The sequence below is a fragment of the Pagrus pagrus genome, assembly GCF_965226575.1.
Source record: "Pagrus pagrus genome assembly, chromosome: 10".
NCBI lineage: Eukaryota > Metazoa > Chordata > Actinopteri > Spariformes > Sparidae > Pagrus > Pagrus pagrus.
Window position 1 is genome coordinate 30,173,856 of NC_140194.1, and position 24,338 is coordinate 30,198,193.

Genomic DNA, 24,338 nt, shown 5'->3' on the forward strand with positions numbered 1-24,338 from the left:
TTGTTGGAGAAACATTCCTCTTTGATTCCTTTGAGGGACAAAAAATACAGCTACATTCAGGGACTGAACGATTTATTGAATAAAATGCATTAAAACATAAATAGATGAATTATAGTGAACGTGCTGGAAGCTTGAACCTCGGACAGTTACTGTGTTTGTTGTTTGAGGAGGTGAAACTGCCTTGAAAGTAGAACACAACATCCATTTAATTCAGTCTATATTTCATTAGTTTTGCACAAAGGGGTGAAATTTAAAGTGTATAACAAATATGATGTTTATCCTGTATTATAATATGTTGAAAATAAGATATGTGCAACAATATAAAACACAAGAAAGCGAGTGGCTGCCGAGTAAAGCCTTTATATGACTTACAGTGTGAATACAATAGAGCTTTGGTCAAATAATTCAATGTTCCTCCACACATGCAAAGGAAATCTGTCGCATTAAGACATCAGGGGAGCACATGCATCCCAGTATTAAGTTTTAGGAGCTGACAGTCTTCACATGTTTAAATAAAGGCACTTATGAATGACGAAAATGAGCAGACAACGGAAAATGTATTTGCTAGAAAAGTAAGAACAAGTGTATCAAAAATGTACAATAAATACAGTTAAACTTTTTCTTTTCTGAATTAAAAGATACAAGTGTTGTTTGTTACAGAATGTCCTCTATGACTCAACTAAACATTAATATTGGCCACCGTATTTAGTTCATAGACGTCTGTAGGAGTGTATAGCAAGGCCAAATTTACATTAAAAAAACAAAAAAGAAACAAGCTTTTTGTGGCACACAAGCCAAAGATCTCTGCAGAAAGATGAAATACTCATCTGTGTGTGGTACAAGATTGGATGCATGCATTCGGTTAAAAACAGATTTCAACAACAAGTAGGAGGAAAAACATATTGTTAAGCTTTAGCATGTGGTCCATGGTATTAAGTGTTCCCTCTTGGTGCTCAGTCTACGTTCCGGTACCTGGTGAAGAGGTTGTAGAGGACGCGCAGTGTCGATTTAAGGTCACAGTTGACTATATCTGAAAAAGTGAGAGAGACAAAAGAGTTATAGACGCATATAAGACACATCCAGGGAGAGTTTAGATCTCGTCTGTAGAATAAAGTTCACCAAAAATGAGACTTTACCATGGGTGCCACCTCTCTACAGTGTAATGGCTCATATCCAGCATGCAAATCTTTCCTTTAGCAAACAAGGTTCAGCAGATGACTGCGAGATGCTTTGGTTGTTAACATATGATCACCATGAACCATATTGGACCCACGTTATGAGTAATGTTCAATAATCAATCAAGAGCATCTTCATGTTAAATATACATATACAATCTGCCTCAGTTAATTCAGAGAGGTTGTGAAACACAGTATGTTTAATTTTTTAAAATTATTTTCTTCTTTTTTTTTTTAAAGGTCACATTAATTGCTTTTTTTGCCGCTTGGGGGCAGTGGCACAGGCTATAAACACAACATTGAGAGACAACTCAGATTCCAAGAACATGAAATATATTGTTTTTTCTACGGTTATATGTCAAAAAGAATTAGCAGATTATCACATTTACAGTGCCCCAACTTTATTTGAATGAGTGGTGTATCATCTTTCAAAGATGTTGTGGCAAACATGCTAGCTGCAACAACGCAATGCAAAGTACGGGGGCTATCAGACTATCACCTCCTGAGGTGGTATTAGGAGACAGGATGGGCTTAGGTTAGCTGGTTAGCAAGCTAGCTTCAGTAGACATCTCCGCAACACAGTACATAGCCGTCAACACTGCTGTTTCTTGTTAAACTTAAAGGTGCACTATTTAGTTTTGGGGATGAATTTTTAATCAGAAGAAAAGATTTTCATTGACTGATTTCTAAATGATTACCCAAACAAACTGTATTAACAAACTCTTTTTGTTTTCATGACTGAATAAACAAACTGACTTTAAGGACAACACACTTTCATGCTGTTTTACTTTGTTTATATGTGGCGGACCCTGCCTCCTTTCTAGCTTCAAAATGTGTTCTGGGACCTTATTTTCCTCTGAGAAGAGCTTGTTTATTCAGTGATGTAAAAAATGAATATTTCTGAATTTGTATTATTACGAGTTTGAATTTCTCTCTTCCTAAACTACATAGTGACACTGGCCATCTTACCTTAAATAAACATTTAGGTATATATCAGATCGCACATTGTATCAGAGAGAGACAATAATCAAGAAACCTCCAGTTAAATGTGTGTCTTACCCTCTGGTCGGGGCTTTGGTCTCTCCAGACCTCCGTCCTGCATCAGTTCAAAGGAGAAGGACACGTTGTGGACCTGCAAAAAGAGAGTGACGAAGCCGTTAGGACACAACAAAGCACTACTGTTCAATACTGTGTGTACATGCATACACAGACACACACACCCAACCTGAAGTTTACACATAGGCAGAGGTTGGCAAGTACAAATCATGCAACTCCAGACAGCTCCCCGCTGATAAGGGAACATAGACACTGGTTGCCTAAATCCCACAATACACTCTGGGTCGATTCAATCGTGCTACCACAGCTTCCTGTGTCGGCAAACACAACACGGCTCTGTTCTGTAAGACCATAAGCCTTCAGCAGCTGCACAAACACTTCCTCATTTATCAATAGACACATGTCAGCAGTGTCACTCAAAAACCTCCTCACTCCAATAAAGTGATACCGTCATTGATTTTCCATGTCATTACCAGTGTGCGAGTAGAAACTTGTACGATGTAGAAAAAGAAGGAATAGAACTTGTCAAAGAGCGATCATTACATTACTGTATTTTGTGCAGCTGGAATAGGGACAAACACACATGCTGGAGACAGCAGTTGTAAGGTTTTTCCAGGAAACTGACAATTATGGTGGGCATGATGAATGAAGCCAAAATGCAGGGCTGACGTTTATTCAGAACATGGACGCCGAATCTTTTTCAGGTGGACCATTTAAAGATGGAATTATTTTGATTTGCAATCCTACTGCATTTAGACGAGCAGACACAGTCCTGCTCAGGAGACCAGCGAAGACGTAAAGCCTCTCTGACGTGAGAATATGAAAATAAACCTGTGACGGAGAAACCACTCACAGAGAAGAGATGGAAAGACTTGAGAGATGTTTCCTATTCTCTGCCCATTGTATCTGTGTGTTCGTGTGTGTTCGCCCTGTAGTTGTGTACTAGAAGCTTTGCCCAACAAGGACTTATTGTGTGAAGAGTGGTGTGACCTTATCCATCGAATACAGTGCTAAAGAGAGGAAGAGAATGAACCTTAAGTGGAGATCTACTGAGCAGAAGCAGGAGTGCTTTTCTTGATGCATCGTGCTACTTTTCACAGCCCACCCTTGGTGTATCATCGATAGGCCTCTAGGCCCTCACACACATGCACACACACATACACACACAGTAATAGAGCTGAGCCCCTAAGCCACTCCAGTGTTTCCCTGTGCAAAAGGAGATTACAGATGCTGTGGGGCTGGTGCCTGTTCTTCCGGGCCAGGAGATTGTGTGTATGTGCATGTGTCTATGTGTGTGTGCAGTTGTGTACATTGTAGCACTGATGCCCATTCTGCTTCGCAGCTTGGCAGGGGCTGCTGGCCAAGACCCAGACAAAAGGGTACTGTGGTGTCTCTGCAGATTGCCTGTTCAGAATACCGTAGTACTACAGAGGCCAATGGAGAGGAGAGATGGCTCCGCTCTGAATGGGCTCTGGGGAAAACGGATGGCATTTATCAAGCTATTGAGAGGAGAGTCCTGGCTCTGAACGTGCATGACGCTCCTCAGAAATGGAGAAATGGAGTATTGATTTAAGAGTGTTTCTTAAACTATAAGTCAGGACCAAAGATGGGTCACAGCCCTGTTTTCCAGGAGAAAAGATTTGATCCATCAATACTTTGGAAGTTAAAACTAACCTCCACCATAATGAACTGCTCATCTAAAGTGCAGCAGAAAATTGTTTTGATTGTACATGTTGCAGAATTCTTGCTAGTGGTGTGCCATACCATTCATTTCCTGTCCGATCCAATACCAAGTAATATCCAGGCTGGAATCACAGATACTGATACTTTGTACAAATGCTTCATAAAACAGCATTACGTACTTTAAGGAATGTGGGAAACACCCGCTGCCAGCGCCAAAGGACTCTGTGAGCTGTCTCACCCTGACAGCACCTCTCTTCTCCTCTTCTTTAGACTGCCGCTGCATAACCTCAGCATAATCTGTATTGTGATTATATCTCAGATGTTTGCGCAGAAGGTTTGTAGCGTTGCCACAGTTCCTCACAGTTCTTGCACACACATCACATACAGCATTGTTGCTGTACTGATGGAGCTCCACACATGTTTGCATATGACTATGACAGGCAGAGGGAGAAGTAGTTCCCATCAACCGGGCATTATGAAGATTAAATCCTGGTCTCTACTGTGTCGCTTGATGTTAAATACACATTTATCCCAAATTACTGAGTATAGATATCACTATTTCAATATGAGAATCGATCCTACAACATAACATTTGGGATCAGAAGTTTTGATATTTCTCTGAATCCTCGAATCACTTATTCTGACTTCTTGCTTCCTTTTTTTATGTGTAGTGAATAAATTATATAAAACTTCACTAATCAGCAACGAAGCTAAAGACAGACAGTGCAGACTATTAGCATTCAGATACTTGTCATAGTTGCATTCTTAATTAAGTAAGTAAGTAAAATGTAAAAAAGTAACCTGAAACTGCACTTTCAGGCCTACTATAAAATATTTTGGTGAGAAGGTATTTGGAACATAGTGTCAATATGAATGGACAGTGTAGTATTAAATTATACAGCCATGGTCAAAAGTTTACATACACTTTTAAAGAGCACAGTCTTCAGGTCTAATGATTTCTACAGCTCTCTGGTTTCTGTGATGGAATGAGTGGAACACAAACTACTTTGTCACAAAAACATTCATGACGTTTGCTCCAAATATCAGTATTACAAACTGAATGACCAATTTTGGTGATGACAGAAAGTAGTTTGAATCAAATTTGCTTTGTAGCATGGCCTCTTTACTTTGTCTGACTGATTCTGATCGATAACAGCTGCTGACTTTTCTGGGTCCAGGGCTTATTTGATACAGCCATTAGACTCAGCCACAAACACTACAATGGGAAAGTCTAAGGAGCTCAGCATTGATCTGAAAGAGCTCATTATTGATTTGAACAAGTCAGGAAAGTCACTTGGAGCCATTTCAAAGCAGTTACAGGTCGCAAGATCAACTGTACAAACAACTGTGCACAGTTGTGTCACTGCCACGATCAGGAAGAAAACACAAACTATCACCTGCTGCTGAGAGAAAACTGGTCAGGATAGTCGAGAGTCAACCAAAAACCACCAAAAAGCAAGTCTGCAATGAATTAGAAGCTGCTGGAAGACAGGTGTCAGTGTCCACAGTCAAGTGTGTTTGACATCAACATGAGCTGAGAGGCTGCTGTGAAAGAAAGAAGCCCTTGATCCAGATGCAACAACTTAAAGCTCGACTGAAGTTTGCTGCTGATCACATGGACAAAGAAAAAACTGAAGGAGGAGGATTATCTCCAAATTTTTCAGGAAAACCTGGAACATGGGACAATGATCCCATAAACACACCAAAAGTGGTAAAGAAATGGCTAAATCGGGCTAGAATTGAGGTTTTGGAATGGTCTTCCCAACGTCCTGACTTGAACCCTGTCAAGAGTCTGTGGACTGTGCTGAAGAAACATGTCCAAGCCAGGAAGCTAACATATTTAGTTGAACTTCACTGATTCTGTCAAGATGAGTAGTTAGAAATTCAGCCAGAAGCTTGTGGGTGATTATCAAAAGGACCTAATTCAGGTGAAAATGGTCAGGAGACATTTAACCAAGTATTGGAATTACTGTATATTTGGTTGGTTTATTATTGAAGCAAACTTCATGAATGTTTTTGTGACAAAGTATTATGTGTTCCTCTCATTCCATCACAGAAAACTGAGAGCTGTAGAAATCACTGGAGCTGAAGACTGCCATGATAAACATGTTCATTATAAGTGTCTGTAAACTTTTGACCTCGACTAAGTACTGAAGTGAAAACTTTCTGTGGTCAATTTGTTATTTTTTTCCATAATGAAAGAAGGTTGCTTATATCATACATTGTAGTGTTGGAATGTCTAACTTGGATACAATGACTCGAAATATATTGATACTCAACACAGTGTTTGATCATTTAATTCTGACTAAAGTCTGAAGAGTGAGAGGAGGTGGGCCGAGGTGGGCAGTGCAGCGGTATGTGTGTCAACTCCCTGTCGGACAGAGGAGAGAGTGCAGCTGGTACCAGTGTATTGTTAGTGTGGAAAATGTGCGTTGAAACGGTTTTAAATATTCAGAATTGATATGTATCAATACTACATATTTCTGACAACACTAATCCATTGTAATAAATTCAAGACTACAGCTGTTGTGATGGTGCAAGATACAAACGTATCAAAACCTTTCAAACTTACAGCCAGTGACTGAATATTCCTGTAAACACAAAACCACTCACTGATGGATAAAGAAAAAGAAAGCACACTTTACCTTTTGGTCAAAATTCTCTGGTGTGAGGAAAAAATTGTAGAGTGGCACAAAGTATCCCTCCAACAGCCCCATCAGCAAGACCAGATAAACACCGTCTGCAAACTGAGACAGCAGCACAGTCAGGCTATGAACACCAGTCAGACTTACTGAATACTGGTATTCTGATTCAGAAACAGATTCAGAAATAAGTGGCATTATCTCTGGTAGGAGGATTAACAACTGTTTCCATAAGACTAATGAATGACAGAAAATATATACTGTATGTTATGGAGGGCATGTTCATGACCTATTACAATGAAATCTGTCTGAAAATATCTGCAAGATAGTCACTTCAACTTACTCACATTTTTTGCCCCTTTAAACAGCACACATTTTACAGTATTGTAGTTTTATTAAACTTCATCATCAGTATGTAGTTTATATTATAAAAGGATGTTTGAACATTTGAAAATGTCTTCCTGTGTGTGTGTAGGTGTGTGACGTACCTGTGTGTCCAATTCAGACACCTCTAGGTTGAGCTTGTTCAGGTGTTTGTTGACAAAGGTGATCAACGTCTGAGAAAACACAAAGGAAAGGTCTGTTTCAAAAGCTGGCAACATCTCAAACAAGACAGGAAATGATCTGCAAACACAGATCTACAAACAGTTTTTAGACAAATAGCATTTTTCAGCTATGCCCATTTATAATGATTTGTAAAATAGAAATTTTGAGCACACTTCAAACATCATTAAATGGGATTGAAAGTGCCAGTCAAAAGCACTGGGTGAACCTTGAGTGATTTTCTCTTTTTTCTAGTCCAAGGTCAAGAACGAACTTTCACACTCAAGAGTTTAGGTTAGTGTCTCGTAAATGCATAATGTTTTACTAGATTTAAAGGTCGGCTACTTGGCTGCTAACAAGGGCAAAAAATACTCTTCTCACGCTCAAACGCAGCAATGCTTCCCAATAATTACATTAAGTCCCAGGCTTCTTCTTGGGCATGCTGTCAGAAAGCATGTTTAACAAACTCTGACTGTAACCCTGAACTCCGAGTTGATGAACGCTGAGATGGAAAACTCAGAGCTGATCAGAGTTTGTTCAATAAACTCTGATAAGCTCAGTTGAGCTTCAGTGACTTTATTTCAGCTACTTCAACAAATGTCCTAAATTATAACAGTCACTGAAATCCTGTCTAAACACTTAAAAACGACTGTATGGCACTTATTTATTTTTTTTCAAGTCACTTTCAATCTACATTGTGCAGCTGTGCCACTGTACTGCTCACTCAGAAAGTCTCCTGTATTAAAGGAATTATAGATATGTTATAGATTATGGAACCGCTTTAGCAACCTGCCAGCTGTCATGTGAGTCACAGTGATATATAAAAAGAAGTTGAAGGACATGCAGAATTTGCATTCTGAGCTGAGTTGACTTAATGGTGTGTAATATTTGAATATAAAGGCAAAAAATGCTATTCATAGATATGACAGACGGTGCATCAAAGTGATAACTTTATAAAGTCCTTTTCTACTGTAGAGTAAGAAAGTAATATTCAGCCAGACCTTTGATTCTGACAAACAGTTAACCTCTGATAATTAATGCGCCTTGACACAAGCTTTGATACGGTCTGAATGAAAAGGAAAGAAAAAGTGTGTCTGGCTCTGTTAGACGAAGGAGACAGTAGATTCAAGGTTTGTCTAAGAAAACCTGCCAGCAGAAGCAGTTATCACCCTAACTGACCCACAGTTTAAAGCAGCTACACGGAGCTTTCAGTTTTTGTCAATTATGGCAGAGCCTGTAGACAAAAGCAGCGTGAGCACCACCAGCTTGTGTCTTAAGATCTAAATCTAGCCGTTGTTTTGAAAGCAAGAAAGAGAAAGATTGCTTCTTTCACATTTTTAATACCATCTTCTAGGGGTGCATGATATGGATTTTTTTCTGCCAATACTGATAACCGATAATCACCTACTTCTCACAGCCGATGTGATACGATAACTGATAATACTTTCATATTTTTGAATTTAAAAAATAAGTTCATGACCTGTAGTTTATGCACCCCTGAGGGTAAAAAGGCTAAGATGTAGCGGGCGAAGATGGATGATTTATTACTGAATAAGATTTATTGTGTTCAGACTTTTTTCCTCCAGTACGAACACTTGTGAAACACATACTGCAAGTTACAAATGTTGTTTTCATCTGAAGTTGAATAACAACACCCACTCCAGCGGCGACATGTGGCTCTTGTCTACATTGTGTGGCTATACACAGGTGCAGCAGCTCTATGTCATGAACGCGACAACAGCATTGTTCTTCTTCTTCTCCTTCTCCTCCTCCTCCTCCTCCTCCTCCTCTGTGTTTCATTGGCGGCTGGCAAACCGACTTTATAAAAGGTGCATACCGCCACATACTGTGTGTCAAAGCTGCACTTGTTAAGTCAACTAAAGCAATGTGGCTTTGTATTATTGGTTCTATTTATCGCCTATGATTTCATTATCTGCCGATAACTGATAACCAATAACTATTTTCTTTCAAACAGCTGCTTGCAGAATACATAGCCACAAGCTGCTGTATCTATCTCTGGCTATGTGAGATTAATAATTTTAATATAATGGTGAAACAAAGTAAACTTTGTTTTAGTGGTGTTCCCTACCAACACACTAAGGAGCAGCTTCTTTCCTCAGGCTAGGTGCCTCTTCAATTCATCCTCAAGAGCCTGCCGTAAAAAAATTGTTGTAATTTTATGACTTATGCGACACAGGAATCCAACCCGGGTACAGGTATTAAGAATAACTATTACAAATACATAGAAATCTTCTCGCTGATAGCTTGCTAGTTGTTTTGTTTGCTTATGTAGGTCATATGAAGGCATCAGTATTGAATTGAGATGGTGCCTCATTAGGTAAGGGATAATGTCCAAACGAGGTGTCCATTATCAGGAATTAATAAACTACTTGGGGGCCAGAGGACAGAAATTATTCTGATTATATCATGGTCACTTGCCAAAGAAAATAAAGTTCTGATGACTCATTTATTTTATTTTTTTTCCTGTGTTTTGTGATCAAAATATCATTTTTTCCACAAGCCATAATTCACTTCATTTTGAATTTAATTTGTTTCTGACCTCGAGGTGTATGCAGCCAGCTGATGCCAATGTCACTCATTTTTAGATACAGGCTACTGCCCATTCATTTAGAACGGTGAAAAGACAGTTTCACCGGAGCAGCTTTAGTAATTGACACCCTGCAGCCAGACATACCTTCAGGACCATGGACGAGTGGAAGACTAGATTTGCATGTATTGAGATGTTATTTGCCTTTACCTTTTTGACAACATTCAGTTTATCTGGAGCGTGGTCAAACAGGGTGTCGAAAGCGTCTCGCTCTGTGAAGAAAAATGTTAAATGAATCATCAATCAAAAAAAGGAAAAATGATGCTTGAACATTTGTGAAGAAAATGTTGAATTCTACTCGCTTCTTTGAGAACATACCGTGTCTGCCAGAGAAAGCCCTGAGAGAGAGAGACACAGAGAGAGAGACACAGAGAGAGAGAGAACAATGGCAAAAAGGGACAAAAAAAGAGACAAAATATGTCAACGACACAAATCACAGGCGGCTTATTGACAATTTCACAGTTGAATATTCATAGAAAACAATCAAGACAAAATGAGAGATGAGTGCTTCCAGTTCAATCACAGAGGAATGTAGAGAATGGAGGGATTATGTTACAGGAATGACAATACAATAATGTAGCGTGGGTATTATGATTTGATTAACAGTAAACACAGGTACACCTTGGGTATTTAAATAACCTGGGTATCATCACTGGGACGTTCACAATGACTACATACTATAGCACAATGCAATCACCTAAACAGCACAACAACACTGTTGGGTATTGATACAATGAATGAAGACGTGCCTCTGTGTACATGCAGTTTTTCTATGGGAATGGAGGGCCTTCTCTTGTCTATTATTACAATGTTAGCACTTTGGAGGATGTTGCTGTTGGAAAGGGTCAGGTGGTTTTGGAGGGTAGGGAGCGCTGCAGTGTGAGTGTCCCCGAGGAACAGATATCACATTGGGCAGGCCAGCAAGAAATGGCAGGCACACACACACACTAACAAACACACACACACAGAGGCACTCTCACACATGTTCATGGTGTAATCTGTGATGGCAAAGGCAGGCAGTTCTGGGCAATGGTCCTGGTGGTGTGGTAATAACCGTATTTCCACTGTGACCATGTGAGTGTTAGTGAGCCTGAGTGTGTGTGTGTGTGTGTGTGTGTGTGTGTTATTAACAGTGTATCCACCTACCATGACAAAATGTGTGTGCTTGTGTGTGTTGGCCTGCTGTTATCTCCCTTGTTGCTGCCGTCAGGCTGCAGGACAGCCTCACAGGGAGAATAAAAGGTTGTGTGTGCGAGTGTGTTTGTGTGTGAGTGTGTGTGTGTGAATTGTCTAATACCTCAGCTAAGGGTGCCATCACATATCTTGTTGAAATACAATAGTTGTTTATTCACCATTGCACAACATCTAAAGTGCAGTGGGCTGCACAGCTCTGTTTGCAAAGAAAGAAGAAATTCAAGGTTTTTGGTTTCAAGTCTCACCACAGCTGTGAATTCTTCTGACAGGCTGTGTTTAAGGCTCAGTATCAAAACTCAATACCTTTGCGGCCCCATTGTAATGCGTCTGCTGCATCAGATATCAAAAACTGTCGAGCCCCAAAAGGAGGCGGATCATTTCTGATTTAAATTGTAATTATCTTGTTTTCTAGGCTGTAAAGAATTGCTGCAGCAGAACCACAGAGATCATATCATTTATTCCACACATTTTTCTGCCTTATCAAAACAATTCATGTATTATTTAGACTTGTATACGATGCCGCCACTCTGCCTTGCCTCTAATTTTGCCCAGTGGTCACTCGCGATGTAGCAGTGAAACTTCTGACAGGACATCTCAAACCGCAAAACAAGGTCAATTATGACTCTTTCTATTATGAATGTTTGATCCACAGAGATTTTATATTAAAAATGAAGTCAACCTTTCCTCGAGCCAAGAAAAGTGATTAAAAAATGTGTGCTAAAAAAACCTGGCTAGAAGAGGATTTGAGACTTGCTGTAATGGAACACAGTCAACTCCGGTATGACTTCATTCCCAAATACGATCTCCAACTATTTCAATACAACTCAAGATTTTTTTTTCATTTTTAAACTTGTACTCCAACCGACGCTGCTTCAAATAACATCAGATTTCATACAGCTCCCTCTGGAGCCCCAGAAGGTGATGTGTATAACTGGTAAAGTTGCCCTTTAAATGCTGAAGTGTAGGCAAACAATTTTGTTTTGGTGCTTCAGTTAGCACGACAGAAAAAAGAAAATACACTCTAGAAGAAACTTTTATAAATTAAACACATGGACTAGACACTTCCATGTTACATAGCATAAACAGAGCTCTTCAGTCTCAACAGTCAAAGTCACTTCTTGTAGTTTATAAGTGTCCCTATCTTATAGTTACAAAGTAAATAAATCTACAAAAAAAAATACTCAAACGTTCCATAAAACAGCAATAATTCTTATAGTTGGTGTAGAAACTATTTTCGTATCTATTTGCAGCTGTGTTCTATTTTGTACCAGCTACCAGCACTAATGTCTGTCGAGACTGCATCTTAATGCCACACATGCACTGCGGGGTGTAAAAATGAGTCTAAAAGCAGAGCGTACTTACTCTGTGTTGCCAGTGATTTCCTCCTGAATTTGTCGGGACTGAAGGATGCCCTCTCTTTTCTGAAAGAAATAAATGGAGGACGGTATGTACGAATTCTATTGAATGACTGAAAAAAGTGTGAAAAGCCAATGATGAATTGACAGCAGCTGAGAGAGGTGTTATGAAACAGACATTCTCAACAAAGGTGATGACTTTTATGTAAGTAAGTAGACACAGACTGTAAATTTATACTAGAAAGCCTTCAAACACAAAGTTACACCCACCTGGACAACCACTACTTGAATAGAAACATGGTCCGGCAATCTGATTGGTGCCCTGAAGTGTTGCGACAGCGCCACAAGCAGGTGTAGGATGGCAACTATACTCTTAGCATGAACAGCTAACAAAAGGAGCAGAAGACAAACAAAAGAAAGAAAAACAGTTATGGAACAAATTATATTAATGTTGCAAGTAGGAGATATACTGTACATTTGACATACAACCCTGATCAGAAAAAGGTTGGGAGTAAAAGTCGTGTAAAATGTAAATAAAAACAGCAAATTGCAAACAAACTATGTTTACCAACAAAGGTTTTACATGTTCATGTAGCAATATGTGGTGAACCTCACCCTACTCTTGCTTTATGAATGTCTGAGCCTTTCGAGGATGCCCCTTTTATACCCAATCATAATACTATCACCTGTTACCAATGAACCTGTTTACCTGTGGAAGGTTCAAACAGATGTTTTTTTGGAACGTTCCACAACTTTTGCAGTCTTCTGTTGCTCCTGTCCCAATTTGTGTGAAACATTTAATTCAGAATAAACATACTGTATATTTAGAAAAATCAATGATGCTGATGAGGACAAACATTAAATATATTGTCTTTGTACTGTTTTCAATTGAGTATTTATCAGAAAATATAAGCATATTATCACATTCTGTTTTATTTATCTTTTGCAGTGTCCCAACTAGTTTGTAATCAGGGTTTTAAATTAACATGCAATTCATTTTGGTACAATCAACATTATTGTGTTCTTCACTCACATTTGAAGTCACCAAGCATCTGTACATCCGTTCCATGTCTGTATGTATATCAAGCTGATATACAGCATTTGTATTTAGCGTCACTGATTTAGCAAAAAATCTAAACTTAAGTCATCTTACATTTCTTATAATAAATGACAAAGATGTCGACATCTTCACTTAATGGATAAACACACAAGATACATACTGCTGCTTCTTCACATTTTTATAATCTTTGTATTTTTTAATTAGGTGTCTACGTAAGTACTCTGCTGTAGGGGTTCTTTTTGGGCCAAGCCACAAGCCACATATTTTCTATTATTTTCATCCTTTCAGGAATTTAGATTTGAAGGTCACATATTGTCAATGGTAAACACAAACACAAGATGCCAAAAGTTGCCTTGAAGTGATAGAAAAAAAACGTCACAAAAATACAATCTTTAGTAGAAACAAAAACAAAAACAACAACAAAAATCTAATGTCTCCATCTGCAGCATGAAATCAACCTTAAGGACTGTGTTCAGTCAGACACTGTGAAAAATGTTTTTAGTCATCTGAACAAATAGGATTTACCTTTGGATACACAACACAATCAGAATCAATTAAATGTTTTAAGTTAACCTGGCAAAGACATTGCAGAGAGCAAGCTAAAAGCCTTCAGAAAACCAATTTGATCCTCACTGCATAATAGGATCCACATAAGTTATTTTAAAGCTACAGAACGGGGGATGAAAGTAAGGGCAAACAAAAGCAAATTGATTAAAGGAGAGCTCTCCAAAGAAAAGGAGTGCAAAATCAATTACATTCCATGTTATTCACTCTGCTCTTTAGCATTTATGAAGACAGCTCGTACAAACAGCTTTCAAGGCCAAACTTCTACCAGAGGTGCATTTAAACATGATATTATTTGGTTTGAAATGATTCTCTGGTGCACTAATGTCACAAATTCTATTGTGTTCCTTATCTTAAAGCTTTTCTCTTTGTTTCCGTCATGTCGTGTTTCTGCCTTACTCATACACTAATCTGCTCTTCAGCCATGCCTCCCATTCCACTTTCTCCTCCCTGTATCTCTTACATCTCATATACAGTACATATGTTTGGGCTAATGACATAAGTAAAAGGCAGTGTGCTGCAAGCCTGATAGTAATTCTCATTATTCCTGTGTCACACTTAAGAGTGCCCTCAAAGGAGACATGGACAGCTTTATTGACCTACGTGGCTACATTCACTGCTGTCCTCAATCTGAAAGCTTCCAGCTCAATGAGGAGCATATTAATCCAATGGAAAGACAAGTACATTCTGACATAAATCCTTTAAGTGGCGTTCTGAAACAACCTGGCATATAGCGAGTACTCTCCATTTATGAGGAGACCAATGAATGTTATGATACAAGACTGATTCTTTATTCTTCAATGAGATATTAGAGATGGATGACATTAAAACCTTTTAATATGAATGTTATTCTGTCTGAAAATGATTATTATTATCTCAACTATTAACAAAGCAAACTTTGCTGCAGCTAAGTCCAGGAGGAGACTCATGTTTATAATGCAGGGTTTCTCTGTATATACTTCTTATAGCATAATAGCAGGTCACACGGTACCAGTAAGCAGTTCCATTGATATAGCATGCACAATAGCAGTTACACGTGTGTTTGACGTGTTAAAATATCTCTCAAAAAGGCTTACAGGAGTGCCATAAAAGTCTGAGCATGTTAATTCTTTTGCATTTTGTTCTCAGGAACATGCAATAGATGATATCTGACAACCTATTCAATAATCTTCTTTTAAATAAATATGTTTGCAAGAATGAAACAGCCTACTGCTTTTCTCAGCAGTCTTTCAAAAGGACTGGGGGCCAGGTGGTTGTTTTATTTTGATTTCATCTCATTTAACTTAAACATAAATCAGTTGTATAGCAGCGGATTGTTTCGCTGACTTTAGAGCCCAAACAACATATCGACCAATGAAAATGAGACTTTGCAAGAAAACGGGATGTATTTAATTTAATTTAATCTAATTTATATTAATTTATAATGTATTTATTTCAAAGGTCCCATTTGTACGAAATTTGATTTTTGAGGCTCACTCCCAACTCATCAAAAACTGACGCTATGGGGTGGTCCTACAATCCCAAAGCGTCAAAAATCAACTTTTCTTACAAATAGGACCTTTTTAATTTAATTAATGACCCAATTTTTAATTCTCAGTTAAGTTTACCATATTGGTGCATTTGTGTTATTTTACACAAAAAAGTGTAAAACTGTAATATATCCTGCCTGTTGTGTTTGTAACCTCACCTGAGAGATCATTGAAAAAAAAAAAAAAAGAAAAATGCGTATACCAGCTGATATATTGATATCAGAATTTTTTACCCCGTAATATCAGCGTTGGTCCCAAAAATCTTCCAATATTTACTTAAAATGCACAATCCAATTCACCTCACTGTACTATGCAACCTGTATTGTAATCTCAAAGCCATTCAACCTTTCAGCAGATAATAAGTCCACAGTGACAGGTGACAGTACACTGCAACAGTACTGGACCAAAGCTAAACGCTCACTGGTTTATCGCTGCAGAAAACAGTACAAGTCTAAAGTTAACTAATAAACAAAACAATAACTTTAGACTTACAGTCGACATTCCAGCGAATGTTCCTGGTGGAGAGTTTGAGCGAGTCATTGATGCGTTCCAAAACAGTCTGCAGCTTCTGTTTCTGGGCGATCTCTGACTGAGTCACCTCTGCTACATTCAGTTTCTCACCTTCCAGCTTTTCTGAAGCACAAGACACAGGCACAGACACTGAGCTTTATATTAATGAACATGTATACACTTTTTCAATCAGTACTGAATCCTTTAATTCAGCATGGATTTAATGTCAACACAGTTAATGCAAAGGCATTTTTTTTCACTCACTTCTTTGTAAAACTATGATACAATATGAGCACAAAACACCAAGTTCAGTCTCCTGTCTCAGTGGCCTACATGAGCAGTATCAACTCCACATTAAGGGTTCAACTCCTTACCGAATAGTTTCTGCAGGACCTGTCCATCATACAGATCTTCAGCCAGATCCTTTACAATGATCCTCTCCCCCACCAGAACATCATTTATCCAGTCGATCAACACCTTCATGGGAAAAGTTAAAGATTGTTAGCTCATCATTGGGACTTATATATATATATTGGGATATTTTGAGAGTTATGTAATGATGTTGTTTATGAGTTGCTTATGAAGAAATTAATTGCTGTTTCTTGCAAATGCACTCAGGCCCAGTCCAGCCACATGTCTGAGATCTTCTATTTTCAAGTTATTTCACAGATTTTCAATGGGATGTGAGTCTGAGTTTTAGCTTGGTCATTTAAGGACTTTGGAACTTTTTTGAGTTAGTCCAGTGTTGATTGGGAGAAACGCAGAGGAAAACTGTCCTGCTGAGACATAAATCGTTGCCCCAATCTGAGGCCTTTGGTAGCCTAACAAAAGAATTTGCCTGTTTGACTCCAGTGATTGCTCGCCAGTCCTCACATGTGTGCCTGCTCTGCAGCACCATGCTGCCACCACAAGTTTAAAGGTGGGGATGGTGTTACATGTGTGATGAGCTGCCCCTGATTACTCAGATGACCTAAATGGGATCGCTGACCCATACCTTCACACTTTCAGCACCATTTTAGCTTTTTATTTATACTTACTTATTTCTTTTGTTGCAAGTTATTAAGATATGGAGCACTATATCACACTGAATTACTGTATATCCAAGATAAATGGTAGATAAAATCATTTAAACTTTACCTTCATTAGCTCCTGCAGTTTGCGGTCATTCTTGGAGTTAGGGTCCACCATGGTGCGCACTTCATTCTCCTCTAATGGATGAGCAGAAACATGATAAAAGGTTGAGGACAGCTCGACTTAATCCGGCTGACTTTCACAGGTTAGGGTTAGACAAGTTCAAATAATATTCACCAAAGATACTGGTATATATTGAACTCTGGAATCTTTATCCAACTAATATTACCCAACCTTCAAGGATCCAATAATTAACAACAAAAGATAGAAATTAAGCTAGTTACGAAGTTCAGTTTCTTAAATCTGTCCAGAGTAAACCCTCTATCCAAGCAAATCAATAAAGGATCTCAAAAAAATATAATAAACCCAAGATTTCTGACACTGTCTTGACTCATCTCTTTTACTAGTCAGTTGATTGTCTTCGTGCACACAGGATAGGAGTCTGGAAGTGCAGCTGCAGGCAACTTGGAAGCTTGCTATGTTGTCTTTGACGCCTGGCAGACTGGGAGAATCTCCGAGGCTACTTTTGATGTTGATAATAAAAATTGAAAGCTTAGGTAAGCTTATCTTAGATAAACTATACAGTCCTAAAACACTTTGTATTTCTCAAGTAATGAAGTCACATTCAGGTGCATAATGAGCCTATTAAATACCAAAAAGGGGTAACAAGCTCAATACCTTTAATCTGTGTATTTTCAACACAGTGAGCTACTTAAACATACTTAAAGTATACTGACAGGAGCAGGTAAGGTTGTAACAGTAAGCACATTGTCATTGTCATGCTCCATCTGTACTAAGGTTGGGCCAAATGATGATGCCATCGTCAGTGGCAGCTGTGTTTGTATTCTGCAGGCAGCTGTCATTGCTTTCTTTAAATTGTGGCTATTTTATGTTATTGCCCTACTGTTTCCTTTGCTTAGCTTTCTCAATAAAGCTAGCTGGCTAACTATGTTTCAAGCTTCAGAGGCTGAACACAACTAACATTAAGTTACGGACATGTAGTGCATAGACAAAGATGCTTTTAAACATGTATGTTAGACGGTTGCCTGGCTCAGGGATGTGAGAGTGAATCTGACTGCTCCCTTCACTGGTTCAAGGTTGCTGTCAGAGTAACAGCGGGAAGTGGTGAGCTGGTGAGGATACTCCTTCCTCGCTTGGGCAAGTCGAGTTTTCTGCTATGGCAGTGGTTCTCACCCTTTTTGAGTCGCAACCCCTGAGAAAAATCAGGTTGGTGTTCACAACCAACCTTTGTAGTTTTAATGGTTAAATTCTGTCTAGCACCAGTCTGTGTCTTGGCACATGTGCAAATCAGAAATGAGTGCTCCCCACAGAAAGCTTTAGCAGTGTGTTGGTTTGTCAACTGCTGGCTAAAAGGTGGTTGTCAGATTAGCTGAGCTAATATAGTGGTACAGCAGACACCATACTGTCACAAGCCAGAGCTGGACGAGCGTCCCAGCTCCTCTCCTGTTTGAGCACATTATGGTCTCAGCATGCCAACTGCACCTGTCCACCATTGTTGAGTACACAATTCTCTACTGTACTGTAATGCTGTGCTCTTACACAACAGTTGTGGTGATGTGAACAAGTCTGCAGCAAGCACTGATAGCTAACATATACACCGATCAGGCATAACATTATGACCACCTGCCTAATATTGTGAAGGTTCCCCTTGTGCAGCCAAAACAGCTCTGACCTGTCAAGTCATGGACACCCTCTGAGGGGGTCCTGTGGTGTCTGGCACCAGGGTGTTTTATAGTGGATCCTCTAGGTCCTGTATGTTGGGGGGTGGGGCCTCCATGGATCAGACCTGCTCCAGCACGTCTCACAGATGCTCGATCAGATTGGGATCTGGGGAATTTGGAGGCCCGGTCAACACCTTGGGCCCTTTATTGTGTTCCTCGAGCTGTTCCTGAGCAGTGTTTGCGGTGTGTCAGGGCACATTGTCCTGCTGGGGGGCCACTGCCATCAGGTAGTGTTGTTGTGATGAGGGGGTGTAATTGGTCCACAACAGTGTTTGGATGGGTGGTGCGTGTCAAGTGGCATTCACATGAATGCCAGCACCCAAGGTTTCCCAGCAGAACATCGCAATGTGATGAGATGATCAATGTTATTCACGTCACCTGTCAGTGGTTTTAATGTTGTGGCTGATCGGTGTATGTATGTAATGTAAAACATATGATCACCATTAATTAAATTACTCTTTGGGCTTAGGTCATCAAGACACATAAAGACATGTAAAAAACATTTGCCTTGAAGCAAACACCTTTAGAACATGTGTCTGAATGTGTGTAACAAGAACTGTGAGTGAAGTGGTTTACCTAGCATGGTGTCCTCAGGGTCCAGCTCATAGTGGGAGGGGCTGAGAGGAAGGTTGATGGCATTTATCCCCTCTTCCTGAAGCTCAGACACTACGAGAGAGAGACACAAACATTTTATCAGACTGAGAGAAGACAAACAATGTAGATATCAGGGACGTTCTGAGGACCCTCCCAGAATTTTTCTTTTCTTTTCCTGTCATGTCTTCTCTGTTTTATAATAAATGAACTAACACTGGCACTAATCTAGACTTTTCTTATTGTTAAAAATTCCAATGACAAGATCAAAAGTGACACTGCATTAGCCCATCTCTGAATATTTTGCTGACAATCAAAAAGAAAAATGTCACAAATATATATTTCTTTTCTTTTAAAAACACCAGCTGATTTACTATACCATCAGGTTTGCTAGAGCAAACAGTGTATTTTCTGGGAACTACTTTCATCTTCAGAGTAATAAACATGTTGGTTGTCTACTAAGAATTCACTGCAGCAGGATAGTGAATGTGGGATTGATTCAAAATAAAATAATAGTCAGTGCCTGTTTATCGCAATTAGGGCTGCAACTTACAATTTTTTATTTGATCAATCAGGTAATCATAGTTTGTAAAAGCCCATCACTATCTCCCACAGCCCAAAATGATGCCTTCAAATTACTTGTTCGTCTCATCCAGCAGTCTAAGGTCCAAAGATATTCAATGCACAGTTATATAAAACAGAAAAGCACGATTTGAGAAGCTGAAACCAGTGAATATTTAGTATTTTTTGCTTGATGAAAGACCTAAATGATTGATTATTTAAATGAGCTGTAATAAAAGTGAAAACACAAGTAATTGTAAAGCAACCGAAGTTGACAAAGTTCAGTCTCCAACCTCAAGCTAAACCTCAAGCCAAATGTATCTGGAACAAGGCTGTCTGACATGTCCAGCTTTGAAGCCACTTAAAATGCCAATCAATTAGATGACTGCCACATGAAGAGCAGATCGGCTGAGACAAAGACAGAACACCTCAGTGAGTAATAATCACTTGCAGTGTTGAGCAGTAGTTTGGACGGCTCCCTAAATGTTCCCTTGTTTCCACAAACTACTATTAGCAGACCCTCCGTTGAGATCCATTTGACGTCAGACAAACACAGACCGGTGCTGCTTCCTGCTTCTCAGCGAGCTTTAAAGAAGCCCAGCATGCCATTCTTCTCAGTGTGTCAGATACCTGAGGAGGCTTGATCACTGCTCATCTGTGTGTGCTGAAAGCATGGAGTGAACATCCTGTGCATCTCTCTGCCTTCACTGGAACAATATCCTCTTAATCAACACCATCCACAAGTGCTCACACAGCGGTGTGAGAATATTCCTACAGAGTGGTACATGCTTCATTCTTTTCTTTCTGGAAATTACCAGCAGCTCACCCGGCATTACCAGCACTACTCCAGTCTACAAGATAGAGTAGTTTCGCTCACATACAACCGTCTTTACTTTCTTTCCCCAACTGCATGACACATAAAACTGAGCAAAATGTGTATTGTTTGTATAGCTGAATATGTCCCTGGGGACTAGTTACACAAAATTAAAAAGTATCAAGAAAGTATACAAAGATCAATAAGAACAGTGGGTACAGTCAATATGAAAATGGCCTTAGTTTCCAGTGACGCCATAGTAGATACAAATGCCATACAGGAAAGTGAAACAGGAATTACAGCCTAATGCACAATATTGAATTTCTGCTGCTAGGGGTGTCTCAATCAAAACAAAATAAAAGACGTTTGTCAAGTTTTGTGTTGGGTTTCATGAGTTCTAAAAGGAATTTGATCTTGAAAAACCTATCCATTCAGATACTTATAAGTCAGGGAATACTGTGTGCAGAATATAAAAAAAGTGAATGTTGGACTGGCTGGAGCAAATAAACCGACAGATTCAAGACTCATCTTCAAACTCTTACAGGGTTTATCCATTAAGACTACACTGTAGTTCTTTAGAGGTCAAACAGAGGTTAGAAGAATCACAGCTCACATTAAAAAACAATCAACTTAATAGTTAAACAGCAGTGTTGCATATTACTTAGGCACATGAATACCAGTCATTCCCATAGCTGCTGGCCAAGTGAAAACAAAAATATTTCAGGAGAATATATGTTTAGCCCACAGATAGCACAGGACCGCTACATATTGTTTCATGGATTGATAACAGAAGAAAAAAGAAACAGACATAAGTGTTGAACAGTGGAGCGCTGTTTGAGTAGAAATTGACAGAAAACTTTCACAGCTACTGTCAGTGGCTGGCAATGTAATCTACAGACTCATTTGGGGGTAAAGCTGCTATACAGAAAAACACCATACCAATTAGCACAATCTGATGTCTCTGTGATTATCACTTGTGCTATTTAAGGATGAGCAATTTGAAGCCTAGGTTGCGTGTTATTAGAGGAAGTATAGCGGGTAGATAATTAAGGAGAGATGACCATGGTACTACTCCACTACTGTGCTTCCATACCACCATATCAAGCAGGTCAGCAACAGTCCCAGTGTTAAAAGCCACCTCTGTGAACACACTGTATATGATGAGTGCAGATCTGATTCGTTGTCAGTATAAGCAGAGGCGTCCTCAGTGTCCCCACTGCACATCCCTCCTCCCCACTGGGCCGGTGTCATAAAAGCGACGATACGTGTGAGGATGAGGAGGATGACAATGAAAAGCGACATCAACGTATGGATCAGTCAGGAACATGCTTTCTGTATGATGCCTTAATGTAAGAAAATAATTCATGCTGATGCTGTGTCCTACCTGGAGGGCAGAGCGCTCCACAGCCCATATCTGTCTGTCTCCGTCCCCCAAACTCAAGCATCCTTTCCTGGCCAGCAGGACCAGTGGTCTCCCCTGCAGCTCATCCTCCACAGGCTGAGCTCACGCGTCTCTGATATAACACCTCACCTGGATATTAATTCTATATCTGCTCTTATTTCATGTAGGAATATAATTATATATTACCTCTCCTGTATTTTCTGTCTGCACTATATCCACAATGCACACAGTTGGCGTCCGTCCCCATGCAATAGGCTCAGCCCTTGCTAATGCTTTTAAACCACCTGACCTTCTATTTTTATATCATCTCATCCCCATCCTATAGCTGACTTTCTTATCCTTTACTCCCTTGTCCTTTTTTCCTTTTCCATCCTGGCGGTTCTCCCATTCAAGCTGTTTGCCCCTCTCTCCCCGGCGCACGCGGCCACCGCTATAAACGTCACAAGGACTTAAATTTAATCAATGATCAACACAACAGCGACCAGCCAGCGTTTTCCATCAAATCATGGAGCACACTGCACCCGACGTATACGTTTGCGTGAGTGTGTGTGTGTGTGTGTGTGTGTGGTGAACACAGAACGAGCAGCATGAATTTAATGTGATTGCATGCATGTCTTGTAGACACAGGCAACATAAAATGGGGGCTCAGCTGTGCAACAGCATCCTGGATGACACAAAGTAATCATCCAATTGAAAGAGACCTTTCTCACTGGATGATAAAACCTGGCCTTTAACAATGAATGTCAAGCTCTGTGTATTTCCACAGCGACCCTGCGGCTCCAAACTGCGCCGGGCATTTAAAAAAAGAGTTTTTTGGAGCATTCTTATTTACAGCACCTCCCTGGTAGTTAAAGGCCAACACAGCAAGGTTTATAACTATCATGAATGAAGGCGAGGATAACCGACAGTGAATCCCTGTGAGCTCCAGAGCTGCTGTCCTTTATCTGACCCTGACCTCTGACCGTGCACCCTTTTCCCCATGAGGAGCACCATTGCTCCCTGTGTTCCCACAGTGTCTGAGGAGGAGGAGGAGGAGGAGGAGGAAGAGGAGGGTGGTGCTGGTGGAGCCTCCTGCCTCAGTCTGTGACGGGCCTGTGTTTACTCGTGCCTCATTCCTCACTCATTACAGTAGTAGCGGACTCAATACCTTACATGGATACAGACAGCCCGCGGCCATGAAAACACACACAAGCAGGCACACGTTGTATTTTACGGTGTTTCTCTGCGATAACTCCATGTTCAAAGTTAAATTAAAAGTCTACATCAGCGTTAAACGTGTTAGCTTACTGAATTTTAGGTGCGTAGTAGTGTTGAGTTTGTAGGCATTTTTTTTCCTGCACCGAGAGGCTGCTGCTGCTTTCAGTTAGTTATGATGTAAATATCGTTAAAACTCAATCATTTCATATTCCCTTTTAAAAACGATAAAGTCCAACGAGTCGACAGCTGTCGGGCTAGTTTTTCGCTCGTTGTTTCGCGAGCTGTTTACCTTCTTTCGCCTTTTTTCTTCTCGCCAAAGTTCCACCAAGTTTTCCCAGGAAAGAGTCATCTTTCTTTCTGGAGGACGGAGATTTGGGCGTCGGGGACTTCGGAGAGGACGGGGACTTCTGAGGCGAAGAGGCCATGGTTTAATCCGGGACAGTTGTCACCAAACTGTCCGAGTGGACGTGGAAATGAAAGTTGGTTTGGAAGTGAAGTGTAAAAAAAAAAAAAAAAAAAATCACTGTCCACTCCCTAAAGCGGAAATGGAATTCCAGACATTTTCTCCCGAAGTTGGCTGCAGTGAGTGGCCCCTCCTCTGTGGAGGAGGACCGGGAGAGGGCGGGAGGCTGCTGACCGCGGGAACTGAGAGCTCGACGGTGGTCGGGCTCATGAGGCACAGCTGCCGGCTGAGGGGTGCCAGGACCGGAGGGGCCCGAGGAAGTGGAAGTGAGGGTATAACCTTCACCAGCAGAGACCGGGCTGAGCAAGGCTTCCGGACGGCTGAACGTCACCATAACGAGAGGGAGCGCTATTGTTATTGTTTCAGTGTGGTACATTAATTTAATCCTCTTTGCTAGCTTCCCAAATTATAGCTAAATATTGATATTGATTGATTATATATATCATAATATCAAAATTAAATGTAATATATAGCCTTTGTGTATAAATGTAATATATGAAATGTATAGGCTATCTATA

General features: G+C 40.0%; 1 protein-coding gene across 1 annotated transcript; it reads right to left on the bottom strand.

Annotated features, from left to right (window-relative positions):
* Positions 1-55: 55 nt before the first annotated feature.
* parvaa (parvin, alpha a) lies at positions 56-24,094 on the bottom strand. The gene is made up of 13 exons (XM_084364310.1): positions 23,647-24,094; positions 19,369-19,458; positions 17,057-17,127; positions 16,294-16,396; positions 15,902-16,042; positions 12,527-12,642; positions 12,264-12,322; positions 10,026-10,045; positions 9,858-9,919; positions 7,045-7,113; positions 6,560-6,661; positions 2,235-2,307; positions 56-1,030 (listed from the first exon to the last, which is right to left on the bottom strand). Exons 1-13 carry the CDS (start codon positions 23,780-23,782, stop codon positions 954-956), a joined length of 1,119 nt encoding a protein of 372 aa, XP_084220436.1. The 5' UTR covers positions 23,783-24,094; the 3' UTR covers positions 56-953.
* Positions 24,095-24,338: the final 244 nt, after the last annotated feature.